At 38.6% G+C, this 17,916-nt stretch overlaps 2 protein-coding genes across 7 annotated transcripts; one reads left to right on the top strand and one right to left on the bottom strand.

The window, feature by feature from the left end:
* Positions 1 to 181: 181 nt before the first annotated feature.
* Positions 182 to 5,941, top strand: LOC103843581 (ATPase family AAA domain-containing protein At1g05910). Its single transcript, XM_009120319.3, has 11 exons — positions 182 to 478; positions 804 to 1,079; positions 1,362 to 1,463; positions 1,551 to 3,389; positions 3,468 to 3,656; positions 3,822 to 3,958; positions 4,041 to 4,283; positions 4,521 to 4,707; positions 4,797 to 4,862; positions 4,959 to 5,208; positions 5,310 to 5,941. Exons 2-11 carry the CDS (start codon positions 852 to 854, stop codon positions 5,717 to 5,719), a joined length of 3,651 nt encoding a protein of 1,216 aa, XP_009118567.2. The 5' UTR covers positions 182 to 478; positions 804 to 851; the 3' UTR covers positions 5,720 to 5,941.
* Positions 5,796 to 17,646, bottom strand: LOC103843582. 6 transcript variants are annotated; one of them, XM_009120320.3, is made up of 21 exons: positions 16,420 to 16,470; positions 11,684 to 16,334; positions 11,414 to 11,592; positions 10,907 to 11,309; positions 10,672 to 10,819; positions 10,301 to 10,411; positions 10,003 to 10,213; positions 9,436 to 9,865; positions 9,220 to 9,367; positions 8,918 to 9,028; positions 8,610 to 8,820; positions 8,053 to 8,479; positions 7,817 to 7,964; positions 7,581 to 7,697; positions 7,346 to 7,487; positions 7,072 to 7,266; positions 6,771 to 6,989; positions 6,623 to 6,689; positions 6,399 to 6,535; positions 6,253 to 6,319; positions 5,796 to 6,164 (listed from the first exon to the last, which is right to left on the bottom strand). In XM_009120320.3, exons 3-21 carry the CDS (start codon positions 11,561 to 11,563, stop codon positions 5,998 to 6,000), a joined length of 3,609 nt encoding a protein of 1,202 aa, XP_009118568.1. In that variant the 5' UTR covers positions 11,564 to 11,592; positions 11,684 to 16,334; positions 16,420 to 16,470; the 3' UTR covers positions 5,796 to 5,997. The 6 variants fall into 6 exon arrangements, 5 of the variants coding, with proteins under 5 accessions (XP_009118568.1, XP_018510380.1, XP_033135612.1 ...); XR_628127.3 differs by having other exon boundaries at positions 5,985 to 6,164; positions 6,410 to 6,535; positions 11,684 to 17,646; XM_018654864.2 differs by lacking the exons at positions 11,684 to 16,334; positions 16,420 to 16,470 and having other exon boundaries at positions 11,414 to 11,661.
* Positions 17,647 to 17,916: the final 270 nt, after the last annotated feature.

Below are 17,916 nucleotides of genomic sequence, written 5' to 3'. Positions count from 1 at the left end.
TAATGGTTCACCCTATTTTCATTCTATAATAGAGTAATTTAAGAACGAAAAATAAAGTAATAAACAAAAAAATAAAATAAATTATTCTATATATAAAGTAAAAAATAAAATACCGTTTGAATATTTTTATTCAAAATTTTATTTTAAAGTTGGAAATAAAATGTGTTATAATTAAACAAACTGAAAGTTATGCGGTTAATTTGTGATATATGATAGATTTTGGGGAGTAGTTTCGAAATAATCCAAACTCGTAAGAGAATATCCACGGGCTTATGAAAGGTAGGGGGATATAGATACTCCAAAGCCCAAACAGAGAGCGTTGTAGAAACTTTTATTAAAGCAGCAGCCGAAAAAAAAACGCTCGAAGAAAAAAAAAAGAAAAAAGAGCAAACGAAGACGAACCTGCAAAATTCTCCAGTCTCTCTCCACTGACACTTTTCGGGATCTTTCCTCTCTTCTCACCTTCTCCAATCCTCAGGTACTCGCGTCTCCACGTTATCATCAATCTCTTAGGCTCGCTCGATTTTTCGCATTATCGTAATTGATTCAGCTCGTTCTGAGTTCTATAGCTAATGCAATCGGATAAACAGTCTGTTACAGCTGTTCGTAAGGAGTAATCTCTTCTACGTTATCGGAATAATCGTTAGATTAGATTGAACTGATCGCTTCCAGATTCTAGGGTTTTTGATTAGGTACTTTCGTTGTAAGTGCTCTGAGGTTTAGTAACGTCCCTTCTGAGGTTTATCTATGTGACTGCATGTGTATTTGAAATGTGATTTGTGAATCTTGTGTGTGTTTTGTAGTTTATGGAAGGAGAAGATAGTTAATCAGAGTTAGTTAGCGTTTTCTCTATGCTTCCGAAGGGATTGAGTCAAGGAGATGAGACGGATGCTAAGCCTGTTAGAAGCAGTGATAGGCTTAGGAGGAGGCCTAGATTGTATGGTCGCTCGTGCTATTACTACTCACCGAACATGGTGCATAATAGGAAAAGGAAGAACACAAAGACGAGAACGGCAGCTTCGCAGATTGCAAAGATGCTTCATAAAGGGAACAAGCCAGCACGGGCATCAAATGCTGCGGTAAGGACCATCTAAATACCTATGTCATTGGATGTAGTTTAGTCTACTTATGTGAATGAGTGGAAAGAGGAGTTAGTGCTGTTAAGTTTAGTGTTATTAAGACTGTTTCTCCTCCCTTTGTGTTTTAAGTTGATGCCAGTGTTTAGTTGAGGTGCCAATTATTTGATGTTTCATTCAGAAGAAGATGATCATCACTGTCCAACGATAATGGGGTTTGACCCATACAGTTTATATTAGTCTGATTGAACCAGAATGTTTGATAACATTGCTAATGACGTGCAGCCAGATGCGTCTGACCTCCGGCGTTCCACGAGGAAGAGAAGAATTTCTGTAAATCTTGAAGACTATACTGACAGTTCTGGAGGGGAGGATGAAGATATGATGGTCAGGATTATCTGCCTCTTGAAATCTATTTTTTATGTACTGTGTGTGGTATGCCTTCTGAGGATAAGTTTCTGATTATTTTTTCAGAGTCCAGCATATCGAACTTCGAGGAGTAGGGTCAATAATGGAGTTCATCGAAATTTCTCAACTTCAAAAAGTAGAAAGACAATGGAAGCTGAATCGGCACCACGACGGGAAGGCCTCCGTCCTCGTCGTTCAAAGATACTTGCTAATAAACGACTGAAAACAGAATCTGGCGCCAATCGAGATTCATCAGAAGAGAAAGATGGCCAAGATGAAACCGAGAACGGAAATGAACTAGATGACCATGATGCTGATGATGGCGAAAACGAGGTTGAGGGTGAAGACGAGGGTAATGGAGAAGATGAGGGTGATGGCGAAGATGAGGAAGAAGAAGAAGATGGTGATGATGATGTTGATGAAGAACAGGAGGGAAGAAAGAGATATGATCTGCGAAACCGTGATGAAGTGCGTAGGATGCCTACAGAAGAATTTAATAAGCAACAACAACCTAGATCTCCTCGGAGAGTGTTGCATCAAGGCATGGGCACCAGGGCTGGAAGGGATGTCAGGAGAGGCGGGTCTCGACTTCACAAGCGCCACCGCTCTACAAGAACAGATGATTCAGATGATTCTCTTCTTGTGGATGAATTGGACCAGGGCCTTGCAATTCCCTGGGCTCGAGGTGGAAACAGATCTGGACCACCTTGGCTATTTGGGGGTATGGACATGCACGGGTCAAGTTCGTTGGGGTTGAATGTTGGAGCTTCTGGTTGGGGTCACCAGAGTGATGGTTTAACTGCATTAACTTCCGGGGTTCAGACTGCTGGGCCAAGCTCTAAAGGCGGTGCAGATATTCAGCCACTGCAGATCAATGAGGATATAAATTTTGACGACATTGGTGGGCTGTCCGAGTACATTAATGATTTGAAGGAAATGGTTTTCTTTCCGTTGTTGTACCCAGAGTTCTTTGCAAGTTACAACATTACTCCTCCCAGAGGAGTATTGCTGTGTGGTCCTCCAGGCACTGGCAAAACACTGATTGCTCGAGCATTGGCATGTGCTGCTTCAAAAGCTGGACAGAAAGTTAGCTTTTATATGCGGAAGGGTGCTGATGTCCTTAGCAAGTGGGTTGGCGAGGCTGAGAGACAACTAAAGCTACTCTTTGAGGAGGCTCAGCGAAATCAGCCGTCGATAATCTTTTTTGATGAAATTGATGGTCTTGCTCCCGTAAGATCTAGCAAACAAGAACAGATACATAATTCTATTGTTTCAACTTTGCTGGCGCTGATGGATGGCCTTGACTCACGGGGTCAAGTTGTTCTCATTGGAGCAACAAACAGGGTAGATGCTATAGATGGAGCATTACGTCGCCCTGGTAGATTCGATCGAGAGTTCACTTTTTCTTTACCAGGCTGCGAAGCAAGAGCTGAAATATTGGATATCCACACTCGTAAATGGAAGAATCCTCCTACTATGGAACTGAAAGAGGAACTGGCTGCTAGTTGTGTAGGGTATTGTGGTGCTGATCTAAAAGCGTTGTGCACTGAAGCTGCCATTCGTGCTTTTCGTGAGAAATATCCACAAGTTTATACTAGTGATGATAAATATGCCATAGATGTTGGGTTGGTTAAAGTTGGCAAAAGCCACTTCGTAGAGGCAATGTCAGCTATAACTCCTGCTGCCCATAGAGGGTCTGTCGTGCAATCCAGACCACTCTCTCCGGTTGTATTGCCATGTTTACATCGACACCTCCTTAAATCCATGAGTTTAATATCAGATATTTTCCCCTCGTCAGCAATGTCATCAGAGTTCACCAAGCTGTCAATGCTTTCATTTGGATCCGCAATTCCTCTAGTTTACCGTCCTCGCCTTCTGCTCCTTGGTGGTGAAGGAGTTGGACTGGTAATTGCTTGTCGTTTCTTGTGATTATCCTCACAAGTCGTTATTATTATGAACTAAATTCACTTGTTGGCTCAACAGGATCATCTTGGACCTGCTATTCTACATGAGCTAGAAAAGTTTCCTATTCATTCTTTGGGACTTCCATCTCTTCTTTCGGATCCTGGTGCCAAGACCCCGGAGGAGGCGTTAGTACATATATTTACTGAAGCTAGGAGAACAACACCTTCAATACTTTACATACCGATGTTTAATAATTGGTGGGAAAATGTAAGTGTATTTCTTACTACCTAAATTCATTTTGCTGCAGTTACTTGGGGAGATAATGTTTGCATGTTTGCTTACTATAATGCATTTTGTTGTCTTACTGGTTGTAGCAGGAACTGGTTTGAGTTTTAAGTTGCCAGTCTAATGTTCTTGAACTGATGATTGCAGGCGCATGAACAGCTTAGGGCTGTATTTCTGACTTTATTAGAAGAATTGCCATCAAATCTACCCATATTGTTACTTGCTACATCTTATGGTGAATTATCTGACATTGAAGACCAGCCAGTATTTGACAATCGATCAGTGTAACTTTTTCATTCTTTTGGTCTTCCATTCACGCTTGTGGTTTTCTACTTAGTTTCTTAGACTGTGTAACTTTGCTTTCAGCTATACTGTGGACAAACCATCAAGCGAAGACAGGTCTTTGTTCTTTGACCGTTTGATTGAAGCTGCTCTCTCAGTCATTTCCGGCTTAAATGGCAAACCTGATGGATCACAAGCTCTTCCAGAACTTCCCAAGGTTGTAAAAGAACCTACTGGTCCAAAACCCGCAGAAATAAAGGCCAAGGTGGAAGCAGAGCAGCATGCCCTCAGACGATTGCGTATGTGTCTCAGGGATGTTTGCAATAGGTAAATGTACATTGGCCTTGACTTTCAATAAACATCCATTCAAAGTGTCTGCTCGACCCATAATCTTATGAAAGGCCTACTACGCCCAAGTCTCAAATGTTCTTTTTATATCTATATATGCTTATGCGGTAGCACAGTTGGTTTCTTGGATATATTCCAGATGAGCGCGTTTTAGTTGTATCTTTTTACTGTTTTTTTAGTATATATTATAACTTGTGGGATATTTTTGTTGTGCAGGATACTATATGATAAAAGATTCAGCGCATTCCATTTCCCAGTTACTGACGAGGATGCTCCAAACTATCGCTCAATAATTCAAAATCCAATGGATACGGCTACTCTGCTGCAGCGTGTCGATGCTGGCCAGTACCTCACTTGTTCACCGTTTTTGCAAGATGTTGATCTCATTGTAAAAAATGCCAAGGTGCACCCCTATTTAACAGCACATCTCTTTTTAATTGGCTATAAAACCTTGGAAGAAAGTTTGGTCTCATGTTGATCTCATTTATCCAGGCTTACAATGGAGATGATTATGCTGGAGCGAGAATTGTCAGTAGAGCCTATGAGCTTCGAGATGTAGTATGTTTTCAAGTCTCTTTCCATGATTTTTTTTTTCTGCAGGCGTATCATCCCTCAGAGCTTTTCTCTGAAGCCATAATTATCTATATGTTTCAGGTGCTTGGGATGCTGTCGCAGATGGACCCAGCATTGCTAACATATTGCGATAAGATCGCAGCTCAAGGTGGCCCTTCACAGATACCAGATGACCTGAGTGGATCTATCCTTGGTTTAGCTCCTGTGGTGCAGATGGGGACTGTTACTAGATCAAGTGCCCGACTTCGAAATCTGCAGCCAGAGGTTAATATAGATCGAGACTATGAAGGTCTTAAAATGCCCAAGAAAACAGCTGATGTTGTCTTTACAGGTAACATGCCTCTGGAAACGCATAGTTGGTTACATGTGAAGAATCAAACTTGTTGCTGGATATTGAACAATAATTGTTTGTGTTTATATTATGATGAACAGACTCTGCTGCAGACAAACACCAAGATCCAGACGTAGAAATGACATCTGTGAAAGCAGCAGGCAATTCAAACTCACCAGCGCCTTGTTCAGCAGATGGTGATGAAGAAGATCAAAGCGAGCAGCCGTCGAGGAAAGAGGAGGAGACTTGTGGGGGAGAAGTGATTGGTGACTGTTCCCGAGATTCAGTGAAGTCAGACGAAGACATATCAAGCGGGATAGAATCTGTGAAGGGAATGCTCATGGAGCGTACTGAAAACTACAGCATCCCGCAGATGGAGAGGGTTTATACTCGAATCATGAAGGGTGTTCTTGAGACTTTGGAGAAAGGGCTTAGTGATGATGATCAAAGCCCTAAGCATTCAATTTTGAGATTTTTATCGGAATTCGCCCAGCTTCAGGCGAATTTCTGAGGCTAATCTTTTCTCATATCGTTTCACTAGGTTATAGATTTGGTAAGAAAAGAATGAAAAGGAACCAAAGTTTTTATACTTTCAAATCCGGATTTTGTCTGACTGGAGAAGTTGCAAGAACAAAAAAGTAGTTCATCAGTAGAATCTTCTTGTAAAGTTAAACTTGCAACTTAATATCTAAAACAGGTCCAAAAGCTGTGAACTTAATGATCTTTACAACCTTTTTCTACTCATGTTGGAAGTTAGTTTGGTCCTCTTCAGTTTCTCTTGGATCTCACTCAATCATGACGAGAAGTTGATGGCTGTTGTCTTGTGTTGTGTTGTAACCTACGTAGCAGGCAAGCTGCCGCAGATTCCCTAGCTTCCTCAGCATCAGACTTTTCATCTCCGCAAACTGTATGCGCAAAGTGAATCTCCTTTATTCTTACTTCGGCTTCATACCCACCTGTTTGGACAGAGCAACAACAACATCCACAAAAAGATTTTGAATTAGTAGAGGAGCATGAATTTCACATATGAGCTCAAATCATTACCATCGGTTGAAGACACACGATAGGTTGGTAGTACCCAGTTATTCTCCAGACATAAATCATCGAGTTTCTGCAACAAATAAGGGACATGAATCTTTTTATTTGAACCCGGAAGTAATCAAGATTAAAGAGTTACCCAAAATTTTTACCTGACACATACTTTTGGTAAAAGGAAGAGGTTCAGAGAGCTTCACTCTCTTGTTGCTTTGAGATTCTTGAAGGCTACGCCTCGGGTATGCCTCATTACAACACTCAAGTATTGTTTCTAGTTGCAGCTCCCAGTTACCTATACAACACCCATGATAAAGCATTCAAAAGTTCATACAAAAATAAAAACTCCGTCAGAAAGGTAAGTATAATAGTATATACACACCTTTGACGTTCTTGATGAGTTTGTCACATTCAGCAATCTCGTCTTCTATGTCTCGCTGCTGAAGAGTCTGGATCCAAGTAAGAAGAGAGCAAATAAGAATATATGGTATTAAATTCTATAATCTTTGATCAAATTCTACAGTTATTACCAGCTTATCTCGTTTGCAATGAAGAACTTTCAACGCAGTCTCAGAGAGTGATGATGCTCTAGAGAGAAGAGTAGTTTGTAGCTCCTCAAGGTTTAGGTTAGAGTCACGAGCAGAAGCAGGAGATGCATTATTAAGCTTAAGAATGCTCTTGAGTTTGTCAGTAACAGCTTTCTTCCTCTGGTTATCTCTTTCCCTTTGATAATTTGAACCAGACCCAACCTGCATTTACAAAAAAGGTGATGAAGAATACTATAAATAACAGAGAATGTCTAACTAATAGTGTAAGGTTTCAGACTTTCACCTCCATACCACCTCTCTCTCCATTATCTTTACAAGGACTCATTTCATTATCTGCATTATTAGCCTTCAACGCAACTACCGTTTCAACCTGGGGTTCCACTGCAGGAACTGTTCTTCCTCTCAAGTTACGAGAATAGAACTTGGGAGCAACTTTTTTTCTAGCTTTAGGACTGCTACGTGAAGCATCTTTTCTAGCCTGCAATTTTTTAAATGTTTAAGTTTTCTTCTGCAGAGCCAGTTTCCTCAACTCAGTTATCAGAATTACCAATACATACATTAGTATCATTACTCCTTTTTGAAGTAGCATTATCTCCTCCTCTTCCAGGAGTGTCGAAAATATCAGACTCATCTGCCTTTCCATTCTCATCAAATACAGCTTCTGCTTCTTTCTCTATCACGAACTCAGTGTCTTTTCGCCTAGGAAAAGAAAAAACAGAATCAATTAACAATGCTGCTCCTGAACTGATGCAAGGAATAGCAAGTTGTAAAGACAAAAGGGTTCAGATATACCTGGAGAACCAGTCTGTTATTAGACTGGCATATGGAAGAACGTGGAAGTATTCCACTACGAAACTCGTAGACCATTCAGAGACAGAGAAGCTCTTCTCAAACAAAGGACCTTGCATGCTATATTCATACAGAGAAGAGCAAAGGAAGCTGATTAGTAAGATCAATAGAGACCATCTTGCCAAAATCTTACAAATATGAAATCAATTTTATTTGTAACTTCCTTTAAATCTACTTACCATTTAAGTGCTTCTTCCACAGGGAACTCTCCAGAAAATTTGTCTTGTGAAGTGCACTTCATTATGTAAAACTGGGCCGTTGTCTTCTCTTCACTCAATGAGGGTACCAAATGCCTCTCCAAGATCACAACATCTTTGTGATTAATACCTGAAAAAAATTCAAAACTGTTTAAGTAACTTCCACCAAGAATGCAACTACAAAGTAACCATATGGTTAACCTCTCTCTCTTACTAACCTGTGGCCTCCTTAATAGCTGCAAATGCAACTTTTTGAAAGATAGCCTCTTCATTCTGGCCTTCAGCAGCAGCAGCTTTCTCAAGTAGTGACCACACACCTTGTGTGATGGAACTATGTTGAAGATAACAAGAAGTCTTCTTTGAGTCGACTAACAAGACTGCAACTTTCTTTATGGGCCACTTCTTCAAGCTGGAAAAATCTGAAGAAGCATCCAAGCTCATGGATAAGCTGCATGCATCCACAATAACCTTCTCTAGAAATACAGTTTGTTCCAAAACTCCATCTTCTCCAGAGTCCTTAAAATGGGGCAAGAGAGCAGGCCTCATAACAGTAGTCAAACTACGGAAAGAGTCAAAAGACAAGCACTCTAGATGAGGATGCTCTCTTCTGTGGTAATAATTGTACAGCAGCACAACAGCATGAACCTGAATCAACACCATTTGCAAAAAAAAAAACATAAATCAAGAACTCTAAAAGACACAACATTGTTGTCTTAGATGTCTAATTAGAGATTTTGAAGTCCACCAAGAGAGTGAGAGGGACTTTAGAACTCACCTGTTTAGCCACTGCTTCACGGACAGCCTTGGAAGGAACATCAGTTGGAGAAGGTTTGGGTGGAAGCAAAGGGTCGACTAAATTCTCTAACAAAGCTCTAATGGCGTCCCCTGTGTGACAAACATCAGACTCATCTGCCTTTCCATTGCTTTCGATCTCATCACACACAGTTTCTACTTCTTTCTCTATCACAAACTCAGCGTCTTCTCGCCTGGAAAAGAACAAACAGAATCAAGAGAGGTGCAAAACAAAGTCAGAAACTGATGCAAAGAATAACAACTTGTAAAGACATAAGGGTGCACATATACCTGGAAAACCAGTCTGCTATTAGATTGGCATAAGGAAGAACATGAAAGTATTCAACTATGGAATTCGTAGACCATTCAGAGAAGCTCTTCTCAAACAAAGGACCTTGCATGCTATTCAAGCAGAGAAGAGCAAAAGAAACTGATTAGGAATATCAATGCCTCTCTATATTTACAAAATGATATAATATCATCTGATCATTTAACTAATGAAGTAAAGAGAGTTCAAAGAGACCATCTAGCCAAATTTATGAGTCAATCTTTAAATATCAATCAATTTCTTTATAGTGTCAAAATCTACTTACCATTTAAGTGCTTCTTCAACAGGGAACTCTCCAGAAAATTTGTCTTGTGAGGTGCACTTCATTATGTAAAACTGGGCCGTTGTCTTCTCTTCACTCAAGGAGTGTACCAAATGCCTCTCCAATATCACAATGTCTTTGTGATTAATACCTGAAATGATTCAATACTAATAAGCATCTTCCAGGAAGAATGCAACTACAGTAACCTTTCATACTAACCTGTGGCCTCCTTAACAGCTGCAAATGCAACTTTTTGAAAGATGGCCTCTTCGCTCTGGCCTTCAGCAGCAGCAGCTTTCTCTCTTTCAATGGTTTTTTCAAGCAGTGACCACCCACCTTGTGTGATGGAACTGTGTTGAAGATAACAGCAAGTTTTCTTGGAGTCAACCAACAGGACTGAAACTTTCTTTATGGGCCACTTCTCCAAGGTGGAAAAATCTGAAGACGCATCTAAGCTTATGGATAAGCTGCATGCATCCACAATAACCTTCTCCAGCAATACAACTCCATCTCCAGATTCCTTAAAATGAGGCAGCAGAGCAGGCTTCACATCCGTAGTCAAGCTACGGAAAGTCTCAAAAGACAAGCATTCAAGATGAGGATGCTCTCTTCTGTGGTAATAGTTATACAGGACCACAACAGCACGAACCTGAATCAACACCATTTGCAACACACAGAAAGTTAACAAAAGAAAAGGGAGGTCTAAAAGACACAACATTGTTGTATTTTCGTCTAATTAGAGATCATGAAGTCGACTAAGAGACACAGAGGGACTTTAGAAACCACCTGTTTAGCCACAGATTCCCTGAGAGCCATGGAAGGAACATCAGTTGGAGAAGGTCTGAGTGGGAGCAAAGGGTCGACTAAGTTCTCTAACAAAGCTCTAATGGCGTCTTCTTTGTGACAAATATCAGACTCATCTGCCTTTCCATTGCTTTCCAGCTCATCACACACAGCTTCTGCTTCTTTCTCTATCACAAACTCAGCAGCTTCTCGCCTGTAAAAGAATCAGGAGAGGTGCAAAACAAACTCAGAACTGATGCAAAGAATAACAATTTGTAAAGACAAAAGGGTGCACATATACCTTGAAAACCAGTCTGCTATAAGATTGGCATATGGAAGAACATGAAAGTATTCAACTATGGAATTTGTAGACCATTCGGAGAAGCTCTTGTCAAACAAAGGACCTTGCATGCTATTTATGAAGACAAGAGCAAAAGAAACTGATAAGGAAAGATAAGAATATAATCTGAGTCAATTTTATAATAAGTGAATCTATAAGTTTCTCAAACAAAGGACCCTTGCATGCTACTTCATTATCTAATCATTCAATTAATGAAGTAAAGCGAGTTCAAGAGGCTTATCTTGTCAATCTTATGAGTCACTCTTTAAATATTGAAATCAATTTTGTAAATGAATATATCACTTTCCAAACAATGCCAAAAATCTACTTACCAGTTAAGTGCTTCTTCAACAGGGAACTCTCCTGGAAAATTGTCTTCTGAAGTGCATTTCATTATGTAAAACTTGGTCGTTGTCTTCTCTTCACTCAAAGAGTGTACCAAATGCCTCTCTAAGATCACAATGTCTTTATGATCAATACCTGAAAAGATTCAAAATTTCTTCAGCCACTTTCACTAATAATGCAACCACAGTAACCATATGATTAATCTTTCATACTAATACTAACCAGTGGCCTCCTTAATAGCAGCAAATGCAACTTTTTGAAAAGTGGCTTCTTCACTCTGGCATTCAATGGGTTTCTCAAGTAGTGACCACACACCTTGTGTGATTGAACTGTGCTGAAGATAACAGCAAGTCTTCTTGGAATCAACTAACAAGACAGCAACTTTCCTTATGGGCCACTTCTTCAAGGTGGAAAAATCTGAAGAAGCATCCAAGCTCATGGATAAACTACATGCATCCACAATAACCTTCTCCAAAACTCCATCTTCTCCAGATTCCTTAAAATGAGGCAGCAGGGCAGGTCTCATAACGGTAGTCAAGCTACGGAACGACTCAAAAGGCAAGCGTTCTAGGTGAGGATGCTCTCTTCTGTGGTAGTAATTGTACAACAGCACAACAGCATGAACCTGAAATCAACACCAAGATAGATAAAGACGCAACCTTTATTGTCTTAAATGTCTAAATTAGAGATTTTTAAAGTCCATCAAGAGAGGGACTTTAGAAAACTCACCTGTTTAGCCACAGATTCACGGAGAGCCTTGGAAGGAACATTACTTGGAGAAGGCTTGAGTGGAAGCAAAGGGTCGACTAAGTTCTCTAACAAAGCTCTAATGGCGTCCTCTGTCGGACAAGCAGGTAAAGAGCAGTCTGCTTCCTCCATAATCTCAATCCCTAAGCGTCAAAGGTTCACTGCATCAAAATTTGTAGCGAGGAGAGAAGTTAAAGTTGAGATCTTTTTTGTTAATTTCGATTGAAATGAAGAGAAAGTGTGAAACTTTACCGGAAAAGGAAACCCTTTTAGGCTTTGTAATGAAATTTCCCTAATTGCCGTTTCTGGAAAATGAGAAAACTTTAGAGAAAGTGTCAGCTTTGTAAGTTATAGGCAGAGAGAGACAACAAGGAGCAAAGAGGAAGAAGCTCATAAAGACTACTTCATGTGTTAACACAAAAAGCATTTGTTTTTGTGTTTTTGTGTAAATAATAATGAAAGAAATTCGAAAAGGCGCCAATACTTTTTGTTTTCCCTGAGGTTGGTTTCACTGTAATATTTTGGCTCTTTGGAGGGTATTTTAGGGAGTTTTTTTTCTTTGCAGATAGTGTATACATAATTTGCTCTTTCTTCAGTTAAGTGGGTGTCTTTCAGAACTCAGAAGACAAGTGTCTTAATCTCTTTACTACGTTTCTTGAGAACTGAGAAGATCAATGGTGATACTGTTTACTGAAGAACGTGGTGGTGGGAACACCAATGCTGCTGATTCTCATCTTCCTTGTCGGATGGATCCAACCCGTACACGAGTAAGCAGATACTTACTTGATGCTAAACGATTATACTAATACTTGGTAATTTTATAAGAGACATGAGAACAAATTATACTCACTATATAATTGATATTTCACACATCTTAATAAAACACATTAAATTTGCGTAACTTTTTGTGTTTATTTTTTTTTCATAATTTTGAACTAATAAAAATTTAACTAGTACAATTAGTTAATAAACCATGCATTGAAAATATAAAAATAAATCTTTTTGAAACAAAATTTTTTGTTTTGTATATCATACTATTTGTTTACAGTTTTAGTTTGAGATTGTTATTTTCCCTTACATTTATATCAGGTTCAGTTTGAACGTTAAGGTTTTTTTTAAGTTTACAAAAAGTGAAGCAAAAGTTTACAAAAAGTTTTTCTTTTTAAGTTTACTAAAAAGTTATTAGAAGTTAGTCACAACTTCACCTAGGTAATTATTACGTATGTCCAACCCATCTTTCGTCATTCAAAACTCAAAATAAAGCGTTCTACATGCCCATACTTTACTCCATGGAGCTTTTCTTATTGGTTGCGTAGTACTCCTTGATCGTTGATTCTATTGTTTCCAACAACCGATCACCGTACCTACTTACTTTGTCCCTGAACGCAAGTTTAAACATAACAGTATAACACATGAATGTAATCAAACTCGTTTGAGTTCTTATCTCGATGATTACTGAGTACAGTTTCTGGAAGCAAAGATAACTTACTTCCCAAGGCCTTCTATCTCAAGGAGTTCCTCTTTGTTTCTCGGAATCTTGGTGCTTATCTTCTGAAGCGTTGGGTTGCTGCCGCCACAACACACAAAGTATTTTGTAGGTGCATGGATCAAATTGATAATTCATAAAAAATAAGCAAACAAATAGTTTTTTTTTTATCAAGACTTACGTGAATATATAAGTTCCCATGACACCACCAGGGCATTCTTTGACAAGAAGTGAACGTAGCTTCCTCAAGGCTAAGAACAATTTGGTGGTAAGATCCTATACAAAAAAAAGATCAATGAGCCATAATCTTATAATCTCAGCAGAAAAAATGAGACTAGATTACAAAGAGAGATGGAGAGAGATACCACATCTCCAGTTGCAAGTGATGTTAATGGATCTATTTCTGAGGTTTCACCGGGTGTACTCGGCTTCAATACTTTTACTGAAGAAGGGGATCTGCATATGCAACTCTTTAGTGACGTTCAATATTTAACAAGCTTGAAACAGATAAAACACAGCAATGATTTTGCAAGAACCTGAAAGGTCTTCTGGTACGAGATCGTTGGCTGTTGGTTTGCTCTGGTGTAACGTATTTAGCAAGCAAGATAGCCACTGCGGATTCCCTAGCTTCCTCAGCATCTGACTGTTCTTCTCCACAGATAGTGTGAGCGAACTGAGTCTCATTTATTCTTACCCCAGCTTTAAATCCACCTTTTTGAACAAAGCAACAACATGTAATTAAATTGCTATGTTAGTAAAGGAGCTTGCCATATATGATCTAAAACCCTTACCATCTGAAAGAGACACATGATAGCTTGGTAGTACCCAGTTATTCTCTAGACAGATTTCATCGAGTTTCTGCAATAAAATAGAAGAAACGAATCTTTTTTTTATTTGAAAGTGAAATGATCAAAGACTCAGCAGTTTAACCAAAAACTTACCCGACACATACTTTTGGTAGAAGGAAGGGGCTTCAGCCTCTTGTTGCTTTGACATGCTGACTTGTCATAAGATTTTTGAAGGCTACCCCTCGGGTATGCCTCGTTACAGCTCTTGAGTATTGTTTCTAGTTGCAGCTTCCAATCACCTATATAAACAATCCCCGGGATCGATAAGCATTCAAGTTCATGTAGAAATGAAGCACAAAAATAAAAAGGGAAAGTACCTTTGATGTTCTTGATGCGTTGATCGCATTTGGCAATCTCGTCTTCTATGAACCGCTGCTCAAGAGTCTGCATGCACGCATTCACAAAGAAGAAGAGAGCAAGCCTTAGATATGCTATTAGCAATCAATTAAGTACATGTGTGTCTTTGATCAAAGTCTATAGTTATTACAAGCTTATCTCGTTCCCAAAGAAGAACTTTCAATGCAGTCTCGGAAAGTGATCTTGCCCTAGAAAGAATAGTCGTTTGTAGCTCCTCAAGGTTTAGATTAGAGTGAGGAGAAGAAACATGAGCTTGAATGTTATTAAGCTTCATCTTCTTGGTATTATTTTCTATGTGAGTAGAGAAGGGTGTTTTTTCCTTCTTCTTTTTTTTTCTTGTTAAGACAATAATGGAAATTCGAAAAGGCTCTAACTCTAATCGTTTACATTTTGGTTTAACTGTAATTTTGTATCTCTGTAAAGGGTATCTAGAGAGTTCCAGTCTTGGTACAGTAGGTTGATCTTATCTTTATTTAGAGATTCCTGAAGTGATTGATAGATATGAGTCTTTTAATTTAATTTAAGATTTTGACATAACAGCCTATAGCTCAAAAACCTGAAAAGGCTATGATATCTATTAAACAAGGCACTATAATTGTGTGTTTTAAACTGTTTTGAACGTAGAAAAGTTCAGAACAAAGAAAAAAAATACTAATTAGCAAGAGAACTAAATAAAATATTTTGGTGAATGAACAATCGTGTGAAAAATTGTTCAACAGTAAATCACAAATGTAGTGTCTATCTAATTCTTAGAAATTATTCAAATGCTTTCTAATAAAATTTATCTTTTGTGAATTGCCAAAATCTCATATTCATATGCAGTTTGTGTTCTGGTTATTCATAAAAGAGACGGTAAATAAAACAATCAACAATACTTCACACCAATGGTAATGCAGCCAAAATGAAAAAAAGCAAAGAAAAACGAAAGAGACAATTCAAGTTTCTGCATGACTTTTAAGCTGCTTCTGTTCTTGGACGACAGATTGTTCAGATTAAAGCATCCGATTTAAAATCATTACGTAGGTTTTGTTACCATGCAGATTTGTTTAAACCATACCGAACTGGGACACAGCCACTTAAAAAGATGATGCATGAAAAACTAAACACTGAATAACAAGTTTCTGATCTACTTAACATTAAGGTTTACCTAGTAGGCCTTAGAAGTTTACAAAGTCTTTGAAACTAAAGTTTCAGAGTGGTCACAACTACACCGAGGTAATTACTCTTTACCTCAGTTCCTAACACATCTTTGTCCTTCAAACTCCAAATAAAGCTTTCTCCATGCCCACACTTTACTCCATGAAGCCTTTTTTATTGGTTACGTTGTATTCATTGATCGTTGATTCTATTGTTTCCAACAACCTATCACCGTACTTTTTTACTTTAGCCCTGAACACAAGTTTAAAGATACACATAATATTTCTTAAATCATTGCTTTGATAATTACTGAGTAGAGTTTCTGGAAGCCAAAAAAAAAACTTACATCCCGAGGCCATCTATCTTGAGGAGTTCCTCTTTGTTTCTCGGAATCTTTTTGCTGATCCTCTGAAGCGTTGGATTGCTGCCACCACAAACACACGAGCATTAATATTTTGTAGGGGGCATGGATCAAAATTGATAATGATCTGGTAGCAGCTTCAACTTTTAAAACTTACGCAAATATATGATATGACATGACACCGTGAGGGGATGCTTTGACAATATCAGAACGAAGCCTCTCCAAGGCTGCGTATATGTCCTCGGCGAGATCCTAATATAAAAATGTCAATGAAAGCACAAACTCAGCAATCCAAAAGTGGTAAGATTAATCTCAAGACTAGACTACAAATAGAGAGAGAGAGAGAGATATATGTAACAAAACTGCTGTTTGAAGTGGAAGACTAGTCTGCTTCTCCATTTTGAATGGATCCTCGCTGGGTGCACTCGGATTCGTTACTTTAACAGAAGAAGAAGATCTGCAACCGAATATGAAAGTCTTAGCTAAGTTATATCTTTGACAAGCCTAAAACAGATAAAACACAACAATGATTTTGCATGAACCTCAAATGGTCATTTGTTAAAACATCGTTGGCTGTTGTTGTGTTCTGGTGTAACTTGGTTAGCAAGCAAGCCGCTGCAGATTCCCTAGCCTCCTCAGCATCTGACTTTTCTTCTCCACGAATTTTGTAAGCGAACTGAGTCTCCTTTATTCTTACTTCAGCTTCAAACCCACCTATTTGGACAAAGCAACAACATCCACATGTAAGTTGTTGTGTTAGTAAAGGATATGTATTTGCTATGTGATCTTAAAAACTTACCATCTGATAGAGACACATGGTAGCTTGGTAGTACCCAGTTATTCTTGACGCAAAGATCATCAAGTTTCTGCAATAAAATAAGAGAAAAATGAATTTTTTTTTTATTTCAACATGCAATGATCAAAGACACAAGAGTTTCTCAAAACACTTACCTGACACATGCTTTTGGTACAAGGAATAGGTTCACAGAGCTTCATCCTCTTGTTGCTTTGACATGCTGACTTGTCATGAGATTCTTGAAGGCCACGCCTAGGGTATGCCTCGTTACAGCTATCAAGTATTGTTTCTAGTTGCAGCTCCACATCACCTATATATGTATAATCCGTACGATAAGCATTCAAGTTTATGTAGAAACAAAGTTGGGGCAAAAGAGGGAAAGAACCTTTGATGTTCTTCATGCGTTCATCGCATTTGGCAATCTCATCTTCTATGGACCGCTGCTCAAGAGTCTGCATGCATGCATTCACAGAGAAGAAGAGAGCAACCCTTTAGAAGAAGAACTTTTTTTTAGAGTACATGTGTATCTTTGATCAAGAGCGAGAGTTATTACAAGCTTATCTCGTTTGCAAAGAAGAACTTTCAATGCAGTCTCAGAAAGTAATGTTGCTCTTGAAAGAAGAAGAGTCCGTAGCTCCTCAGGGTTTACATCAGAGTGAGTAGAAGAAACAGGATCTGGCATGCCATGAAGTTTCATCTTCTTTGATACCTCTTTCTCTTTGAGTCAGACAGCACTCATTTTCACACAATCTTCAAGTTTTTTCGATGGAAACGAATGAGAGAGAGTGAGGAAGAGAAGAAAAGGGAAGGGAAGGGAAACCCAACTAGTATAAGAAGAGAAGGTGACGGTCAGATTTATTTTTCTTGTTTAGAGAATAATGGAAATTCGAAAAGGCGCCAATCGTTTACATATGATTTGACTGTAATTACTAATTTATGTCTCTTTAATTAAGGGTATTTGAAAAAGTTCTGAAGTGATTAATTGATAGGAGTCTTTGAATCTGGATTTGAGATTTGACATAACAGTCTAAAGCTGAAAATCTGAAAAGGCTATGATATCTAATTATTTACTAAAGTCTGATTTTTTTTTGCTCTTTGAAGTTCTTTCAACAGAGAACAAAACACACTAATGCTCACGCAAATAAAACAACACTTCACATTATTGCACATAAAATAATACAAAAATAAAAACAAAGAAGACAACTGCAGAGTTGTTTGAGCGATGCGGAACAAGTGGTTTAATTGCGGTGCGGTTTTAACAATTATAAAAACGTATAGATATATAGTATATGTAGAAATTTTTGTTACTGTTAACTGTAGTGCGGGACGGAACGGTTGTAACATTCGAAGCCTTAAACAGCTTCTGTTCTTGGACACAAACATTTTTCTCATCACAACATACAAATGGAATGATTTAACCATAGTTGCTTCCAAGAAGAGCCAAGACGTGGCTAACTGAATATGCAAGATTTTACGAATGTACCGGGGTTTGACACTTTA

This window comes from Brassica rapa, chromosome A09, assembly GCF_000309985.2.
Source record: "Brassica rapa cultivar Chiifu-401-42 chromosome A09, CAAS_Brap_v3.01, whole genome shotgun sequence".
Lineage (NCBI taxonomy): Eukaryota > Viridiplantae > Streptophyta > Magnoliopsida > Brassicales > Brassicaceae > Brassica > Brassica rapa.
This window is presented reverse-complemented; position numbering and strand designations above follow the sequence as displayed.